We start from the raw sequence: 21,333 nt of genomic DNA, 5'->3' as shown, positions 1-21,333 counted from the left end.
AATTACAAATATCCCATAGTAATATGGCGGGTGCCTTGCCTGCACACTATTCGTTTAATCCTATTAACTTTATTCTAATATAATTGTAAACAAACGCACGTTTCGGAAAGACGCTTAAAACATTTATAAACATATATGTATGCCAAAATACGCATTACCTAATACAGTGGCAAGCTATAAGTAAACCTAAACACTTAAAAACTAGAGCCATTAAAGTCCACTAAACCTCAAGAGTGCACTAAGGGCCCAAGTATTTTGTTGCGCGGGGCGGTCTGAAAAGTTGCAATTATGTACTATAAAGTCTCGTGAAATCGGTGAAACGATGATACGTAAAATGTTACGTTAAGCTAACGTCAGGCCGACACTTGTTCACTAATCTCGTGATTGACGCAACTTCTTGCTGCACTCAGTCAAACGCCTCGTTACTGCTTTGTGAACGTAACATAAATCCGATTACTTTTTGGTGACAATACAAAATGCACCAACTCTAAACGGTAAAACAAAACCAGTAATCGACTAAAGGGCGGAAGTCAACTTTTTAATAAATTCAACCCAAAAGTGTAGCGGACGTAACAAATGTTTACATTACGAAAATACGTGCCCCTCGTTATTCACAAAGAACTAGCGTGTTACCAGTGGCGGATCCAGGATTTTGGTTTGGGAGGGGCTTGACCCAGCTGAGGCTAGGCTTTATCAAGGCAAACACTAAAACAATAGTGGACCCAGATGCTTTTGGAGGGGGCTTGAGCCCCTTAGCCCCCCCTCTGGATCCGCTACTGCGTGTTACCAAAGGCATCGTTCACTGTGGCCACTTCAGGTTATACGAACAAAGTATTAGGTACCTCGTAAAATTTATTATCAGGAACAGCATAAACGCCACAATGCCTAAACCGCCGGGAATTCTGGCGTCAGTCGTGAAGTTCGGACGCAGTCCAACGCGGCCCCGCCAGCGCACGACCTCTCGCTAACCCAGTCCGCGGAGTTACCTCCCTTCCACCACGCCACGCACAAGCCTCCGACGTCACCGCGAGACACTCCGCGCCCGCGCGGCCTCCGCTTGCAAAAATAGTCCGTTGAAAGATTAATACTTAAACTAACAAAATTAAAAGCTGTAACAAATTAAAATAGTTACAATAATAAACTAATTATTAAAAATAAAAGGGCAAAAAAATAAAAAAATAAACGCTTTTATCGTGAATGAAATAAAAATTAAAAATATGAAAATGAAATTAAAAAATTTTGTTCAACAGCCAAATAATGCACCATAACTCTGTACAACTAAAAGCGTGGGGTGCTTGCTCTCTTCTTTCATCTTCGTAAAGACTATATCCTAAAATTTTCGTATTTACTATATCCTAAAATTAGTGATAGAAAATATATTACAAATCATTTTGTTATTACTGATAAAAAATTTAATACAAACGATATCAAGCTCCCCATTACTATGTTTTAAGTTCATATTGTTATTAATTTCATATATTCATTTTTGTAATGACTACATCCTGAAAATAATGATAGAAAATTTAAGACAGTATCAAGCACCCGATGTATTTAGTTATACAGAGTTGTGCATTATTTGGCTGTTGGACAAAAAAATTAATTGAAAATTTTATTTTTTAATATTTAGTTAAATCAACGACACAGAACTGCATACATTAATTAATAAATTAAGACAACAATGGTTTTAGCTTGCCAGTTAAAAATTATTATGAAATTAAATAACAAACGTTTATGGTTTTGAAAAACTAATTTAAAGGAAGATTGACCTAGGACAAATGAAAGCTCTTCGCCGTCTTTCAATTATACGTCTACAGACTTGGAACTCGGCAGGGACATTCTTTATATTAAATACACATTAACTGAGCACGGGGTTGTCCTAAAATCATCCTCCAAGGCAGGTTACGGGAGCGTTAAAGATTTTAGGGCTTTAAACCCTCCCCCGGCACATTTTCCACCATAACCCGACCTATTTCCAAATTTTTAAAAAAAAAAACCTTGATTTTCAAAATTTTATGTCTTTAACACTCTCTTCTTCCCCCCCCCCCCCCCTCCTCCACCGGGAGCGGCACAGTCGACCCCGGAGCAAATTCCCACCATGCCTCGACCTCATGGATACACAAAAAGCATGTTTATTACCCATAGCTCGAATATAGGGTTTTTTGACCCTCTGATCTCCCCCCCCCCCCCCCCCCCAACACACCCTTAACTCTAAGGTCTTAAGTTATCAAAACATTGTATTGTCAGATGTTCTTTATATGCATGCAAAATTTCAACACATTCGGACATCGAAAAGTGGGTAAAAATGAATGGAAAGATTTGATTACATAGTCCATTCATTCATACATACAGGTCAAGCTAATAAAAGCGTGGGGAAAAAAAGGTAGACAACTGAATAAACAGCAATTGTTCAACTGTTAGCCAAATTTAATAAAATTAGTAGTAAGTGCCTAAGTTACAAAAAAATACCAGATTTAAAATGGCTTAACAGCCACTGACTATAACTAAACCACTTGTTACACAGTTTTCAATGAAGCACAGAACTCATAACTAAATGGAAAACTCTTAGTTTATTTTGGGTGCATTTTTCGTTGAAAGTCCGTAACTTAAAGTAATTGGTAGCAGTTTGCGCCGTGTCCCTGCAGTAAACATTCATTTCCGACGAGTGTCCGACAAGTGCTGCTGTGGTACCTATCCAAGTGCAGACGTTAACTCCGGGGCATGCACACCTAGTACTAACAATTCAAGCCCGTCTTTCTCCCGTGGGGACGGTGGCCGCTCATAAAGGCGATCGGTTTTCTATTCCCGGCGGGATCTTTCCCAGAATATGAAACGTGGCGAAAGTTACCGTGTGCTGGTGCTCTCCAGGAGGAAATCTTTAGCCATCCTACCTTGCATGGGCGAAAATCTGTAGGATTCCCAGGAGGGGGGGGGATAACGTTTATCTTTCCCATTGAACGTGGACCACCCCCCCCCCCTTCCCTCAGAGAAGGGCTTTTTGTTTCCAGGGGCGGGACCCCTGCCCCCCCCCCCCCCTTCACGGGGATCTACTGCAAACTTATTTGGTTACATTTCTGTACCTACTCGATGTGACCTTTTGGGCATTCGTATTTCTATTGAATATCAGTCAAAACTCAATATCGGTTAACCCTGTCAGTCTATTCGTCCACTGAAGTGCACAATTTATATCTAAACGATACATGGAGTTAGCAAACTTTGAGTGTGTTAGTCTTTGTGTACATTCTAATTGACATCATACTTCACGATTATGAAAAAAATTGTTTTATAATTTTATATATTATAATATAATAATTATATTTTATATTATAACTATAGCTTAAGATTATTACCACATAACATGTCTAAAAAATAGTGTGGTTAAAATTTAAAAAAATTATGAAAATGTAACTAATGGTCCTGGTTTTCCTACTAAAGGCCAAATCAACATCCGTGCCCTACAAATGGCAATGCGAGACAAAACACGGCTCTAAATGAAATGTGCAAAATAAATATCAACCATAAAACCACAATACGCGTAATCCTGTATTTGCCTAGTACTAAATAATGGGCTGAAACTCGCTCTGACTGAAAGTTATGAATAACACACTGACAGTTCCCCGTAGACTTACCTTACCTGGTCTTAACATACTGATAAATGTAAGCAATAAATAATTGTACTTTTCAGTGTTAAGGATCACGATTTATGAATAGTTTAGTTTATGATTGTTTAGGGTGTGGATATTTGCGGTGACGCACGAACACAAGTAGTGTGTCTGAATGTCGCTTAACTTGCTGCATAAATTACTTCTTTGATAAAGAATGACAAAGAATTGATGAAAAACTATTAACTTACAAGTCTTTTAAACTGATATATACATGCAAGCAGTAAATAAGCTCTAGAACTGGAGTGTGAAGAGTTCAATATATTCATTGAGTGGAAACTACCCAAACAAACAGTTCTCACGCAAAAATAGAAACCATTCCTGTTGCTGTTGCTGTTACTGCTGCCGCATCTTTCCTGAGCCGAAGATCATCACGCCCTGTCGAAGAACATCATATTACCTTATCCTAGCTTCAGATCTCGCTTGTCTTTCAATAACAATAATCGCATCTTCTCCAGACTGCTAGTCGTATCTACAGTGGTTTCTTTGAGAACTTTATATATATATATATATATATATATATATATATATATATATATACACACACACACACACACACACACCGCACATTTCTTCTGGAAATGTTAGACTTACTTCTATACTGCCGCTACTCTAGTTTTACTTCGTAAAGATCATATTTATCTTAAGATTTGAAATACTTGAGTTCATTCTGCCCAGGGCGTCAACAACTAAGGGGCCTCGCGAGTTCAAGAACGTATTGGGAAAATGGTTAAAAAAAAAAAAAAAAAAAAAACTAATGTTTTTCATGGAAGCAACAACGCGGAGAAGAGCGAAACTCGTCAATGATCGGGACCTGCATATTCTTCAGTCGGCCAGCAAGTGTCGCGAGAGTCCTTGCGAGTTCCTGCGTGCATTTGCATACATACGCTCGTCCTTGCGAAAGTGCTTTGCGAATCTTGATGATATAAAACGAAGAGGTGGGCATGTTCGCAGTTGTTTGCCCGGGGCCGCGAGAACCGACGGCTTGGCTCGGTCGACATGTGTCATGTGTAAAAGACACACCGAGATGTCAGTAACAATCACGAGCATTATAAAGAACCCAGGAACCATATGTAGTCTCTGTGAGACGTCTCTGAATATGTCATACTTATTTTTTTTTTTGCCATTCTCTATATTTAATTTCAAATAATCCAATGATAAATAACCTACAATTAACATCGAATACCGTTATGCTGTATTATTTTAATTTTTTTAAAGTAATTATTTACTCTAATTTCCTTCAATATCGAATTGCAGTGAATCCCAGGATGGATATGAAAACGATAGGCTATTGTTTGATTGACCAGTGCCAACCTGCCAACAAGAAATTGTGAAGTGTATTTATACATATTATGAAGCATAACGGGGGAATGTTTTGCACATGACGGAACTCACGTGACTACTCTTACTCCGTCATTGGCGTTACATAAAGAACCGATCTGCAATAAGGCACAAACTTTGTAAAACGTATTATGATGAATAAGGTTGTTCAATTTATGATTTACATACTCAAGACATGAAAGGAGGTCATAAAAAGTACAAGGCTCGACAGAACCAGCCTTAGGCCTTTCGGTAGTCCCTGCAGTCTCGACATCAGTAGATGTTTGTGATGTCTTGCGCTGCTCCAGCTGTCTCTAGAACTCGGCCAGCCATTGGAAGAGTGGTACTTTCTCTGTGCGCGATTTGTTGGCTCAAAGGTGATAACTCCTGGCTGGTGAGTAATAGGGTCCATGCTTGTTGCTGTGTATTGTCCCTTCTCCTTGATATTGTGGATGGCAGCGGCGGTCCATCGCGGACTCGTCTCGCCTGGTCTGCCCCAAACACGCCGTGGCCATCTCTGCGTGACGATGACTGAAGGTCCAAACCAAGCTCCGGACTGATAACATCACAACTCTTTCTCTGTGTATGTGTGTGCGAAAGCTAATAACGCCATCCTAAAATAAATTAAATCAGAACCGAGTGTTTATTTACTCTTGTGTCCTCGAATCGCGTTTAAATCAGTGTCGGCAAACTCGTGCGCAGCTCCTAATGCTGTTCCTCGGTGATTCTGCAGTTGCCTTCTACTGAGAAGCACGTAACGTGATGTACACCCACGCGTTACCAACTTCATGGGATCAACACGAAGTAGCCTGCTGATGGCTGTGTTGTCTTCGGCTGCCCTCGCGACAGTCCGAAGTGAGGTCTCAGCCCTCCCGACACCTGAGCTCCGAGTCAATTAGTTCTACACAAGAGCCAAGGGCTTTCTTCAGATTCACTGAATCTGTAGTGTCGCCGGCCAATCCCAGGTCTGGAGTGACTTTATGTGCCCACGAATTTAAATATAGAATTCAAAGGGGAAAAAAAATTGTTTCGAACAAATTGTCTTAGCGATGGCAAGTTGTAGCAACTATTGCCTGCACCTTGTTTAACGTGTCGAGACAGATGGCCCGACGACGCAACAGATGTTTCCATTGTGACCGTGCAGTAGTGACATCCCCGATGTCACTCTTTTGATGACAAATGTTAAACGTTTTCTTAAATCACTTACTCAGGTATTTCAATTTCCTCTTACCAAATATTCATACTAGGTACTTTTGATTGCCTGAGCCAAATATTTGTTCGCGTGCGGAAAAAACAAAGTTGATTCAAACAAATACATATTTTTTTAGTAGAAATATTTTGTTGTCCCAACAAATAGTTTCGTCAATTCAACTGTATATTTTTTAAGGTGTACGAAATCAAATTTGTTGTACGTAAAATTTGGTTAGGCAAAAAATAATTTACAGCAAGTAAATACTTGTTTCGCCATATAGGTTTATATCGAGGAAACTATTTCCTCTGTAGTAATTGAATGGTCAATAATTTGGCGCAGGGCGGTCACGAGGCCGGGCAAGCCGCCCAGGGCACCGCCTCTAAAGGGCTCCACGCCAGCCCTTATCATTTGTATTTTCCTCTTTTTATTTGGGTTTCTGTGAAAAATATGTATTTTCAATGGAAAGCTGAATAATTAAATTGTTATTATCATGTAATTTAAAGTTATGGTCAATACCTTTTGCTTTTGATTTCAATTGAGTTTTCATGATTTCATATAGGTACGAAAAACCTTAAGATATTTTATTGACTCATATGACGCGATTTCACAGGACTTTGATCGTTAGTATTTTAAAACTAACTGTTAAGATAAATGAGCGAAACCATAGTAGAAATTAAAGTAACAGGTTAGCGTGAAATAACTTTTAAAATATATATAGATTCACATTTTCCTGTGCAACGCCATTGAACTTCCCTTCACAGAGGCTCTACCCCACAAAAGTAAATGTGCCAGGACGACCACTGATTTGGCGAATGTATTTTAATTCATAAACAGTTTAATGAATAATATAAAATGAATGAATTCAAATACATTATTAGGAATTTTAGATTTAAGGCTTTTTCATTCGACCAGTTAGGACAATTTTAAGTTAATTTTTTTTTTTTTAGTTTTTTGATGATACATATTTGCGTTTCAGAATGATTATAGCATTGGTCTTCTTGGTTCGGGAAATAGTGGTGTAATAATTCCTTTAAACTTGCTTATGTAGTATTTTCAGAAATCTGTCATGGTCTGAATTTAATGAATGCTGTATGTAGGTGTGCAGCGAAGTGACAGATGCAGTGTTGAAGGCGTCCGGGAGGAATATTTGACAGTACAGTCAGGATTTCACGAAAGTATTCCAAGACCAAGAAGATTTCAAGGCACTGTAGCGATAGCTATATTATATTATTGACTGGAATTTGTCTTACAATTAGTCAAACGTCGACTGAACACAAATCGTGGCTTTCCAATGTCAGCGTATCCGAACTAATAATAAAATAATAATCCTACCATAGGCCCGGTCAAATATCGCAGTGGTGTCTCGTGCAGCCATCAGCCAATGGAAAGAAAAAAACCAAGATACTTTGCATCCACTGTGAACTCGAGTTTTTCAGAAATGTATAACTGGTAATAGTAATTAGAGCAAATGCGTGCTGAGTGGCTCGGTCAAACAAGGCAACGACTTCTCTCGCAGACGGCAGCCAATCACAAGGAATTAACCGCTGCTGCGGGTATACCTTGTTGCAGTCTAATAGGCGTTCAGATTTTTTCGCGAAAAATGCCTGCCCCTAGTTACAATTCATTTCAGGCATTTTTTAAATTTTTTTTGACTCATTTGTAGTTTTCCACCTTTGTAAAGTCTTCCGGATTTGACCCGTGTAAACATTGCGTGTCTGTGCTGGTTTTAGAAGTAATCTTATGTTGTTAGCTTTTAGTTTAAAATCCACCCCTTTTCCCTACTTGATTTTCCTTCTAGACACTGAATAGCGGGAAAAAGTTTGAGTACAGAGTATTTGGACAATGTTTAAGGAAGATAACGTTTCATTTCTAATGTGTTGCTATCTGAAAAGCTGTGTTCTGCTGTACGGGGAGATTCATATTTCGTAACTGGAAGAATCTTTTACGTGCTTCTTAGCAAAATACCACTTAATATTTGCCTTGTTGCACTTTAAAGGTCCAAACGAATATCTGAGCAGCTATAGGTACACATTGTGGTTACAGCAAATGAGTGTATTGAATTCCTACAAAAATACTGGTGAGTTTTATAACTATTTTTAGTCATCTTCTTTGGTTATTAACAAAACAAACATTGCTGACAGACTATGAAAGAAATATATTTAACAAGTAGAGCCCTAGAAACTTTGTGTGCAATTATTTGCGGCCAAGATTTGACGGTGCTCGGTTTATTCAACTTGATTTTCAATGCACTTAATATGAGTCAATCATCCAGTTTCTATTTTTTTTTTCGACTACCTTGGGAAATGTCACAATTGCAGACGACGCCACAATCATTACAAAAACACACAAGTGTTTGGAATTTACCTTGTCAAATTAATCTGAGAAACTGCTGGGTGTCTATTTACCGGCAATCTGACGTTTCGCTGCTAAAAGTGGTGTAAACGATACTCAAATACAGACAGAATGGTCCAAAGAGTGAACATAGAGTCAGTTTTTACCACGTGGTTCAATGCTACATACTTAAATCAAAATTTTCCTTTCCGTTATTTATTTTGTAACTTTTCACTCAGCGTAAAGCTTAGCGTAAAGTAATCTGATTCCCCACAGATATAACATGCCATTATTGTTGAGGTGTGGCAAAAACCACTACGACAATGCAAAGAGAGAACATGAATTAAATTAAAAGAAATAATAATGATGTTATTCTCTGTAAAGCATAATCTACACGAGAATAAGTATTTGGTTGCCGTCGGTTAGGGAAGGATGGAAACCATCAGAGATGCCTATTGATTAGGGTGAGCCAACACGGCTGACGCGCGCATACGGTCCTGAGCGACATAACCTAGAAACGGTATTGATCTAGCCACAGGCGCAGACTTCTTGGAGTCGTTCGTTTAATGTGAAGGGGAATTACCTGAGTCCGACTAAAACGTCAATCGTAAAAAAAAAAATTATAATTTTGTATAATGACTTGACATCGTGTTGAGAGCGAGGACACTGAGTCTTTGAAGTATGAGACGCAACAAGATTGTAGCATCTTAAATTATTTTGCTTCTTATACTTCAAGTTTTTGTCTTGGTTTTACATATATTCATAAATTAACCATAATTAATTTTTATAAAAAGTTTTTCTACTTTGAAGAGTCCTTATTGAATGTTTTTTTATGAACTTAGCTATAGCACATTTTTAAGTCAATTGTATGTACTGAGAGCATGAAATGTGGTACCATATATAGATTTGGATTAACCATTCGTATATAGCCTTCGTCTTTAAACTATTTTTAGTATATAATTCATTAAGTCAATAAAAATTAGTTTTTCAGAAGCAGAGAAACTTGAGCTTTTCAGGATTTTGGGAAAACCTAATTTTTCATAATATAGAGTTTGAAGACGAAGGCTAAATACAAACGGTTAATTAAAAACAGTATACCACATGGCATGCTTTATGTGCATGATACCACGGATGTACGCAGGGGGGATAAATACCCCCCCCCCCTCCAACCCAAATCCTAAAAAAATATATATAATTCCCAATAATAAATGGAAATAATTTGAAAGCAAACAGTGGGAAAAGTGGTACTATCCCCCTCCCTCCCCAGAAATAAAATTCTGCCTACGTTCTTGCACGCTACGATTTACATAAAAATTAGTTTTTAAGTGTGTATAAACCGATAACTAAGGTCTTGTTTCGTAGAAAACGTTTGATTAAAAATTACGTGCAAAAACACGAAATATTAATGCCGTTGCGCGGGAATTATTGTGAAAGAATTGATAGTATAAATAATCTTATATGCCTATAATATAATAATATTAACATTCTTTTAATAATTCTTGCAATGAGGAAGCTTGACATAAAATATTTTCATGTACATACGCCACTGCTGGTTTTTACTGTGTGTCATAGAAAAACCACAAAAATGAGCAAGAAAGATGAATTACCAATGTTTGTCCTTAGGAAGCCTACTGTGTTCGTCTGTGCCATCGTCGTTGAGTTGTCTAGAATATTTGCCTAGTTTAATAGTTGGGTTCGCCTGTGCGTCGCTGTGTTGACGTTGTGTTGTCTAGATCATCTGTTTTGTATCATTGTTGGGTTTGTTTGTTTTTCGCTGTTATCCAAGGTTGTTGTTTGTCTGTATTTTCTGTTCTTGTTACAACTCTCTTGTTACCCGCCCACTGTTTGTCTCAGCTGTGATATTTTTTTCCGACTAATTCATTCCACGGAATTCTCTCTATGCTGTGTGTTTAACATTTGACATCGGCTGATTTTGGCTTTTTTTCTCTGTGTTTGTGTATTCATCTTTCTTGCTCTTTCTTGTGGTTTCTCTGAGACAAAGATAAAACCAGCAATGGCGTACGTCCATGAAAATCTTTTAAAGAAATATTAACACTGTCTACATCACACGGATGCGTTAAAATGTTATTAGTAAGGCTCAACACTGGTTAAATGATAATTAGTATTGGACAAGCGACCACTCCAGTTGAGATTCCAACCCATGCCGTCTGGCTGCAGTAGTGTAGCCAGGATTTGTGTATAGAAGGGGGGGGGATTAATAAGCATCCCCCCCCCCCTATTAAAGCGGGGGGTCCGGGGGTTCTCCCCCGGAAAAAATTGGATTTTAAGGTGTAAAATAGTGCTATATGATTTTATTTTATTAATATTGTAATGGTAAAAATATTATTAATTTTTTAATAAAAAAATTGTTTAAGTGATGAAGTAAGAAATTAACTAAAGATATTTGAATCAATCCAAGTGCCTTGTCCACGTCAATCAAAATCATAAATCATGCTCGAAGCTCGACAATACAAAAAAAAAACGAATAAAAATGGTGGGTTTCGGCAGAACTGGCCTATTCCTGGAAACAAATAGCTTTAGCTTGACGTTACCCATACACCACCTGCTTATAACTACCGCGCTGGTTAAATATAATAGGTGTAAGATATTTGAAAACTTGGGACCCGTCACGGCGACACAACCTTATAGCTTCTGATCGCAACAGTGGTAGGGGAAGGGAAGGAGAATCGGTAGGGCTCGCTTACTCTTCCTCTCCAGTGCAGTGGCCGGTGATAGCAGTAAGACACCCAGGCTTTTAGCTAACCTTTCAGATAAGAAAAAAATAATGATTAAAAGGGGGAGGGGGTGTTAGGACCCCTAACACCCCCCCCCCCCACCCCTTGGTTAACCCCCTGTCCGGCTGTGATACGAAGTGAGAACAATGTTAAGAATCCATGCAATTTCAGGTTAAATTATATCTTTAATACCCTTGTTTTCTTTTTTTCCTTTCGTTTAGTAAGACAACACATAAAATAACTTTAAATTTTTATTCTTTACGTTTGAACCAGCTACAGAACTGTTATGCACCTTTCAAAAAAGTGTTTCCTAGTCCACAGTGCATTGACCTCTCTCTTCTTTTTTTTAGTCTCGTTACGCCTTCGCGACATTGCATTGTATATTTTAGATCAGCTAATGTGAGCTGCAACACCGAACTGTAAAGAAATAACCGTCTGATAGAACTCGTTTGAAAAGGTATATCTTTGCTTGACTGTACTTTGTTAGCCAACCGGTTGTTTACCTTCCGGTGGATAGCAGCTGCCACCTAGTAAGACCTTGAAATACATGAGGATGCTTTTGGTTTGAGTTTTAAAAATTCGAGATAGATTTTCAGGTAAGCTGCATAATGTGAAAATAGTGTGCTAAAATTGTACACAATATTTTTGTATCATGTTTGGTTAAGCGTTAAACAGAAAAAAAAAATCTAATTCTCAACTGTTCACGCGTACGCTCGAGATGCCGGTGGCGCAGTGAGGACGTCTAGTTACTTTTACGCGATGTTGGCTACACTGCGCCATCGATCCACCAATGGAACGACTTGTTTTTTCTTTGCGTCAGATCCGCTTTCAGCTGTCTACTGCGTTCGTGTGCCGTCTGCTAGGCAAAGCGTCATCATCCACATGAGGTTAGTACGAAGCGGGATTCAGTTCGTCAAATCGTCTGCGTTTAAGGTGATTTTAAGGGCTAAGAATATCGTGGCCTCGTAACGAAATCGGCGGTTCCAGGAGTTACTTCGCCGAATAGATTATATAAGCGTGAATTAGAAGAGCGAGGACTTGATAGAGTCTAGGATGCATGTTATCCGCACTCATTTTGAAATGTTAATATCTTAGCGACACTCGAAATTCTGACAAAATTAAAGCTCACGTGATGCACTTTGCTTTATTTCTATTTTTGGTGGCGGGTAAGGAGCGAACTCATACGGTTCAAGCAAAGTGCTAAATAAGTGAACGTGGAAGTGTGCGCTGGTGTTAGGAGATAAAAAATACATATTAAAATACATACACATCAACATTTCAGTTATGGCCGTGATGCGAATGATTTGTGCGTGAACCGGGCAATGCAGCGATGGAATTCGATCAAGATGAGAGCCTCAAGGAATGGGCAAAAGATCAGCCCCTCAGCATTTTGCAGCTGGATCCCGCAGACAGAGCTGTTTTACGAATAGCAGGTAAATAAACCTATCTTAATGCACGTGGTTGTGGAAGTGTCAGGGTTTTTATTTCAGGAAACCTCGCGGTTATTTATTCTAGTTCTGTTTTAATTTGTTTGAAAACATTATACAGTACCAAAACGCTCTTGTGATTAAAATGTAGTTTGCTGGTTATATTGTCAATAAATTATTTCAGATGTTAGAGCTGTATTGTATTGTTAAACGTTAAACTTTAACGCATATATTTTAAATAAAAAGTTCTTTCAGTCTATTTAGTTAAAGTTGTATGTTTTATTTAGTACGTTTTTGAGATTGATAACGTAACATGGGGGCTTCATTGTTGGAATAGTTGTAACTACCATCGTTTTAATGAGCAGCATAGCAGCCGGCTGCATTGTGAAAGCTCTGAATGCAATTATATTCAATTTTTACGAGTCATTAAGTATTGTGATGTTTTATCTTAGCGAGTTTACCTTTATATAATAATAATATATACAATTTTTAGAATTATTTTGCATTTTGAAATTAACAATTAGCTGTGCAATTTACCAACCGAAAACGTATGACATGTTTGATGACTGATATGATGATTATCATATTTAGCTGTTCTTTTTACACTTTACACGTATTTGACGTCAAGTTTACAATTGTATAATAGAACAAGCTTAACTATATATCGGACTGTCAACAATAATGAAGTTATGAAATATATTCAACTTAACCTACCAAAATGTTTAGAATGTCGAAAAATTTGCTCTCTGGCTTACCAGGACTGTAACAACATTAACATACTTAATATTTTTAGGTGTACATTATCTTTAGGTGGGCGTACCTACTTGTCGGATAATCTTAGCTGATAAAAGTACTGATATACACCTACCATAAATTCATTGTTACCATTAGATCAAGTTTTAATTACCCTAAATAATTCACGTTTTGAACTGGCTTACTGTTTAGCTATGAATTTTAAAACTCCTTAAAATTCTCCAGTGAGTTGTACAATATAGGTCCTGAGTTCAAATATCTTAAATGACGAACCAGCCTAACTTCAATTTTAATATAAAATAATGTTATAATGTTGTATTTTAAAAACTGTGCAATATGTCAGTTGTCTGTGTGTCACAGACGTAGGTACCAATAATTAAGATACAGGTAGTGCTGTTAATGTGAATCGTTTTTTGTCCTGTGGTCACCATAGAAAATTTAAACTTTTTTTTTAATAATGACTTGAACGCGTTTCTGGCATATTTGTTTAATGCCCGCGTAGAATTGATGTTGCAGTACGAGAGATTATAATTTGGTTTACATAATATAAAAAAGGGTGTTGGTAATGAAATTAAGTTTCATTTGCCAACGTTCTTTTATGAGGGCCGCAAGTTAAATCTCAATCTACCGGCATGATTAAAATCCATTAGGATTAAGTAGGTGACCCAAGTGATTTAAAGCCCTTTATATTATTGTAGGTCCTATACGCTTTATTGAAGGGGGGGGGGGGAAGCTGAAAGATAGGTCGTACAGAGGGAGGAGAGACCGTGAGTGGAAGACAGGGGGAGTGAAGGCGAACATAATGATGGAATCACTAATTTCTGGTGTGGACAGGGCGGTAGTAGAATGGTCTTAAGGGGAAGTTATTGGAAGAGAGGGATGCGAGGGACCTACGGAGGAAGCTAAAATGAATGAGAGAGTGAAGGGTATTTGATCCATACGTGAATCTATAAGCCAGTCTGAATCCAAAAGCCATAGCCAGTCTGAAAAAGAATTTGAGTTCTCACTAGTTTCATTTCAGTCGAGGTGTTAATAGGTGATGCCACATGTCATATTTTAATTTTGGATGGATGAGGTGTGAGACGAGCCAGTATGTTGAATTTTATGCAGCGCTCTACAGAAATTACAGTCGGAAGTCGATTACAAATGTTAAAATAGCTGTAATACTCTTTACCTGGTTGGCAAGGGAACATTCTCGGTAGTGGTATGAGAGCTGAGCAAAGCCTAACTGCCACCAGCTCTTCAGTTTCGACCGACGCGCCGTCATTTCGTAATTTAGTCCCTCTACAATCCTTACCGTTCTTTTCGAAAAGCCCGAGAGATTGTACTCAGAGGCCCTAGTTTTCAAATTTAGCTCTGCCGATCCTGATGTCGAATTACCATAGTTTCCCGAGAACAGGCCGGGCAAATTCTGCGTTAGTTATCTCTATTTATGCTGGTCATCTCTATATGACGTGGCCGATTTCACAATTATCAGCTTTTTTTTAAAGGGTTTGTCCATTTATAATGACGTCGTTGTTGATAAGACAAAACTCTAATAAAGGTATCGTTTTCTCCTTATCCTTAATGTAGCCAACCTCACATAAGTGTTCGCTGCTCTCGAGTAAGATCGACCCTTTCCTTCCTCTCTACCACCACTTCCTGTTTGTCACCTGTTCTTGTCGCAACACTCCTGTACGGTAGGCCTATACTTCTTAACGGTCCCCTACCTCCTTGTTAGTTTTGACTCCTCGCTACTGCTGCATTATGGCGGGGGAAAGGAACTGGTTACACTACCCCATCCAATTCTTGTCTTAGTACATATGCCTTCTCAGTGCTGTGTCGGTTCCCAGTGTGACTAGACTGTATAGTGGCATTGTATTGTCACTGTGTCATTTCGGTTTCAATCAGCGCGGACTGATTCCGGCGCTCGTTAGGATCAGACCAGCCTTCGGGTTGGTAATCATACACATTACATGCATTTTATACTCAAAAGACATGTTTTGTGATCTACATTATAATCGTAAGAGCATGAGGATGCAACATACAGCAGAAGAATAACAGGGTCGTTTATAAAATACGAATTTCGCAAGATGTCATCAACCTTACGACTTGAAACCATTAAAATTGCACGAGAAAAATGTTCTTCTTGGGACTCATTTTGATGATTCAGATTTCCCTAGATACTTAAACCTCTGACTACTGAACAAAACGGGCGCATCGGTGTTTTTTTTCTAAGATGAAACTGGCGTGGGTGCGTTGATATGTAGGGGAGGACGGGGCAAGTTGGCGATGTTAAGAGTTCACCATTTTTTATAATTTTAATTTTGGAAATACGATTTCCTTCTTTCCAGACATTATTAGAATAGTCTTTTGTCGTGGTGTAACTACATGAAAAAAATCTATATTTCTATATTATCTCAAAAATTCTGCCCTTTTAAAAATATAATGCAAATGTGCCATCTTGCCCCGTTACCGGGGCAAGATGACTTTGACTACGGGGTAAGATGACATTTTTGACACAAGTTTAAACATATTTATTCTTAGAATGCAAACTACTGTAAACTAACTAATTTAACATTGTTACATGCGTTTTTACATATAAGGCATGTTATTAAAGGCTTGGTTTGTTGAAAATTACAATTAATAGTTAACTTACATAACTAATTCAGAGTTGGTGTTTTATAAACAATAATCGCACACAAATTTTCCTCCTTCAAAGTTCGAGCAGTCCTCGTGCCACCATGTGTGGCATTTGCAACACTCGATCCAGTCTTCTGATGGAGGATTGACATAAATCTCATCACACACTGGACACTGCACTTCGGATATTTGAGCTGAAGTCATGCCTGTCGAAAGTTGGAGCTTCTTGGATTTTTCTCGAGAATCGAGCTTCAGTTTCTTAGTAACAGTTCCTTTTTTGGCTTCTCTAGACTCTTGTCTTTGTTGCTTCAAACGTTCTTGTTCTATCCTCTGAGCTCTCCTCTGAACCAGAATCGCTTTCATGGGTGAGCTTGTGATGACACTTGCATTTTGCTTATGAGATTATAAAGCTCAGAAAATCAAACAAAAGTTATAAAAGAGTTGTATGTGGATACCACAAAAACCGTATAAAGCACTTGGGGCAAGATGACGAGTCGTCATCTTGCCCCAGTCAACTTGCCCCGATCAGCAATGTTATTAGTATTGGATTTTTTCGCTAGGAAAAAAAATAAAAGGTTAACAATATATAGTGGTTAAGAAAAGTATATAGTCTAAGGTAATAATGTGTGGCATTGAATATCCAAATATCTTACCTGTTTGTCCATGAGATATTACTTCGAAGTTCTTGAAAATTACAATACGTCAGACCAAATGTACGAACATCATCTAACAAACAACTAAATGGTGGCAGCGGCTTCACTGTGCGATTCTTTAGTGCCCACCAGTGTGGAGCGCTAGTAGTGTCTGTTAGGTGGTGCTATCTAGTGCCATGACGTGGAAATAAGTCATTCGTCATCTTGCCCCGCTCGTCAACTTGCCCCGTCCTCCCCTACCTATACCCAATGTAGGTAATCCTCTCTATATCTGAATTTTATTTTAATATTGTGCCAAAATTTGCAGTGAATATCTTATATTACATTAAACAATGGGCGTTGCTGTGCATGTTTCCCGAAGTAAACTTTCGTGGACTTGTATTACAGTTGTTGTGGTCTCTCATTTGGCATATTTAATCGATTATTTCTGCCATGCGATTACAGAAATCAAAGTAGAAACATCATTGCTACCAACCTGTAACCGCTGCAAGACAGCCTTGGTAGTCATAATGAAATAACCGAAGTAGTGCAGTCGTAAGATACTGGACTGCGCGCTGAAGGATTCGGGTTCGAAACCCTGTCCAGATATGGTTTTCCGAAACCACCGAATGTGATACCTAGCATTATTTATTGCTATAGGTAATTGCCGATTCAATTTTCAGTATCTAATTATTTATTTAATATTTATTTAATAACGACTTAATGGCGATGTTAAGGCATTGAGCCGTCTCTTTTACACTTAACATTTTGGCCAACTACACAAAATCACGTTACATAATCTTACGACAGTACTAAACTTAACTAAATCCAACTATGATGAGATGTAAGACTAAACTTCAAACTTGTGTGCCTTACCTCGGTGAGCCGACAATTGTGATAAATAACCCAAACTGAAAACTAAAGAGGAAAATGTACCTTTACATCCAAGATGTAAACATGATACGCCCTTGGAGACTTGCGATCAATAGCGCGTCTCGCAACAAGAAACAACGCCCTAGAAATGCTCTGTAAGTCAATGTCACGAGGGACACGCCTGCGCAGATGCGTGCCTCGGCGCGGCTAGACGGGTCGATGACGTCACCTCGCGTTGGCTAACTTATGAATGAAATGTTCAACTTTCTATTTTAGGAAAGCCGTCACTACCAAGGCTGTGCGGCTCGAATTAAAGTTGAGGTCTTTTATTTTTCTGCACGCAGTTTCTAGGTTGGGGGGGGGGGGGGGAATTGTCGGTTGTTGACTTCTGTTTAATCATACAGACATCTTTACAAGATCACTGACGTCAGGTATGAAACGTAAACGTTTCGCATCTCGGATATAAGTAGTCTCCGAACGATAACGAGTTACGCGGCCTGACTTGGCGACGCATACATTTTCATTGCAGTTTTTGTTCTTTTAGATAAACTCGTTTAACTCTTTGGTGCTCTCGCTTGTAGCTTATGAATGAAAGCTTGCGTAACATTTAGGAATGTTTACATTATGTAAGTTAGAATTCTCATACACGTGTGCTTTTAACCATCGAATTCTAAAAGAATTTATAATAGTGTAGGCGTAAAGTGGATGCTAATTCCTGGTGAGGACAGGGAGGAAGTGGAATGGGTTTTAGGAATAAATATTGCAAGCAAGAGATGCAAAGGACCTAAGGGTAAGGCTGAATGGAGTGGGAGGGTGAAGTTAATGGAGGACTCCTTGCAATCGGATGTAAGCCCAATTGCGAGGAAAAATTCCAAGTCAAGTCCAAAATAATTAGTAAGTTCTGCAGAATACTGTCTAGGCTTGTGAAGCCTGGCCTTCAGTGTGACAGGTTTCGTGCCTTACCTTCATTAGTTAACAATAATAAATCACTTTTGAAAGTGTGTAGTTCCATAGACACTTTCACTTTGGCATTACAATTTGTTTGTCCGACGTAAATTTTACTTGCAGACATTTATGTCGTGTATAGTTCGCTTGAAAGACGGGGGTAGGTAAACTCAGACAAAAATAATTCTTCGACTCTGCAAAAAATAATTATTTTATTTTGTGCCAGACAAAAGTCCTTTCAGATAAAAAAACGGAAGGAATTCTGCACTGTCAACCAAGCAGAGTTAAGCCATTGAATATATATAATGTATAGAAGTCGCGAGCCCAGGTTAAATTTTCTGTCCGGTTTCTCAGGAGAATTGTTGTAGTTCCAAGCTCCGCCGCTGCGATCGCTTTCATCGCTGTGTATCGGCCGTACACGCCCCTGGCGGTATTTGGCAGAACTAGGTTAACCAGCCCAGTCGTGACATCATACTTCACCCCCCCCCCCCCCCTGCGAAAATCCCAGACCCACGATTCAAATTACCCGGCAGGTCTTATCAGCATCGTTAGGCGACCTTGAAGAGGAGCTTCCCTTACCGTCGTTTGAGAATGATGAAATCCCAAAAGAAGCTAGCCACGGAAATCACTGAATGATGGGATTCTGTACCCAATGAAGTGAAAATTAGCTATTAAAACTTTGTATTGGGCCAATAGTCAGTGTTCCGTTCAAAATATGGTTTTATTTTAAAAGTAAAATACTTATTTAAACTATATTTCGCGTTTGTACAACTTTACTTTTAGATATTGGCAAGGAAAATCAACAACCTTCTCTTATTCAATGTTATCTATTAAGTAGTAAAAGGGGTAGATATTATTTATTAAAATAAAAAAATATGGAACCCACTAAATCAGTATTGGCTATATATATATATATATATATATATATATATATATATATATAATATTAAAATACGCATATTAACATTTTTTGTATTTAACTTTTTTCGGTAATAAAAATTCAGGATGATTTTGGTTTAATTGGTTTACGTATATTGCTATATTTTCTAAATCACATAGAAAGGGGAAAAAAGTACATCAGTGAAAATTCAAAAATTTAGTTAAGTAATACTAGCCATACCAAAAAAATCAGTATGCGAGATAAGAAATTTGGTAACTGCTCTACATTTAAAAAAAAATGCATTGGTTTCATGAATACTGAAATGTATGCGTAATAAGGCATATTATGTTATTATCCAAAGCATGACTATAACTAAAAAAATTACAGTAATTTAAAACGATGGCAGTCTTAACATACAATAAGTGCGCGAGTCTTAGTTTATTTTTTAATTGGCTTCTTCGTCAGATGGAAAAGAGTTAAGATTTCATCAAGGAAAAATATATTCTCAAAGTCACTAAACCGGGAGATAGAAAATAAGTAGGTTCTTAATTTTAAATAAAATTTAAAATAGGCTTACGCTAAACTAATTAAAAATAAGTCGTAAAAATATTTTTATTTATTAAATATGTTCTTTACTTGACAGTTCTTTGTGTATAATTCTTCAATAATCTTTGGAATTTAATACATACTTTACTTAAAATGGTAGAATATCAGCAATACCCGGAAATTACGTGAGCAAAGCCACGGGTTATTAGATACACTTTTACTATAAAATAAAAACAACTATACTTTTGTAGTTCACGAATGTGATATTTTGTTTATTGCTTCACAACATTCATTTGTCAGTCTCAAATTTCATCGTACCACTTGTCAGAAATGTCACCAAAAATGAGATAGATTTTTTTTGACGAATTTCAATTACGAGGAAACCTTTCGCAAGACTTTTTTTTTTCGCAGTAGTCACTGGGACACCATTAATTTAAATCCACTAAGATAATAAAATTGTATGTATAATGATTTGTTTTTGTATATTTATATAACTTCCCGACCAATTTTTAATGATTTTCATGTGAATAAAAACTTGTAAAGCAATTTAATTAACTGTGTCATAATACTTCGGATTAGATGGAAATACAAACTTTTCATCCGTAATATACGATGATAAAATATATTTATTATTGCAAAATAATATTCACTGTTCAAATGCAAATTTAAATAGATTATTCATACATGTTTCCTTTTAATTAATGGTTTAACATAATAATTTTTAGTATAAAATCCTTTTTATCTTGTGTTAAAATGGGTTGCTAAAATTAGGAATTATAAATATATCACTTACTAAGTCCGTGCACAGATTTACACAAAACAGCAACGTAAATAATCTTTTTTTGGTAGTTTCTAATTTTCTGCCCTGAATAACATGAATTTGGTTGAATTCATACTAAAGTGAATTTTTTGAACAACTTAAATTGATGTCATAAATAAATATTTATTTTATATTAAAAATCCACAAACTGTTTTTAAAATATAATATTTATCACGCCAGATGAAATAATAAACAAAAAATAGCTCTTATATGTTGTCTGTGTTTAAAGAATTGTATTATATTTCATGGAAATAATATTTACCTTTCGGTTATTAAAATAAAATATATTTGTATTCAAAATACTTGCGCATCGTTTTTACGAGCATAACTTGTGTATCTAACCTCAAAGCAAGGAATATAAAGAGTGGCAACTCAATGCTATAACACAAACTCTTATTTTCTTTGGAGATCCGGGAAATGTGCGTTATTTATAAGCAACTTAACATAGTAAATCGTTAACTTTTCAGATCTATGTTGGCAAAATTGATTTTTTTTGGTGGTCATTCGTTACTGGGAATATTCACCATATAACGTTTAGGATTATTTATTTTGAATTACGAAACAACCAAAACATTATGTAAAAATGCTTCATCTTATG

General features: G+C 37.3%; 1 protein-coding gene across 1 annotated transcript in view; it reads left to right on the top strand.

Annotated features, from left to right (window-relative positions):
- The first annotated feature begins 12,076 nt into the window (after window positions 1–12,076).
- The window catches only part of LOC134527943 (dystonin), a 667,118-nt gene continuing 657,861 nt past the window's right edge, over window positions 12,077–21,333 (top strand). The window contains exon 1 of the mRNA XM_063360992.1: window positions 12,077–12,670. Coding sequence (XP_063217062.1) covers window positions 12,568–12,670 — 103 coding nt within the window. The 5' untranslated portion in view covers window positions 12,077–12,567. The remainder of the gene's footprint in view (window positions 12,671–21,333) is intronic.

The sequence above is a fragment of the Bacillus rossius genome, chromosome 1 (genome assembly GCF_032445375.1).
Source record: "Bacillus rossius redtenbacheri isolate Brsri chromosome 1, Brsri_v3, whole genome shotgun sequence".
NCBI classification, from domain to species: Eukaryota; Metazoa; Arthropoda; class Insecta; order Phasmatodea; family Bacillidae; genus Bacillus; species Bacillus rossius.
This window is presented reverse-complemented; position numbering and strand designations above follow the sequence as displayed.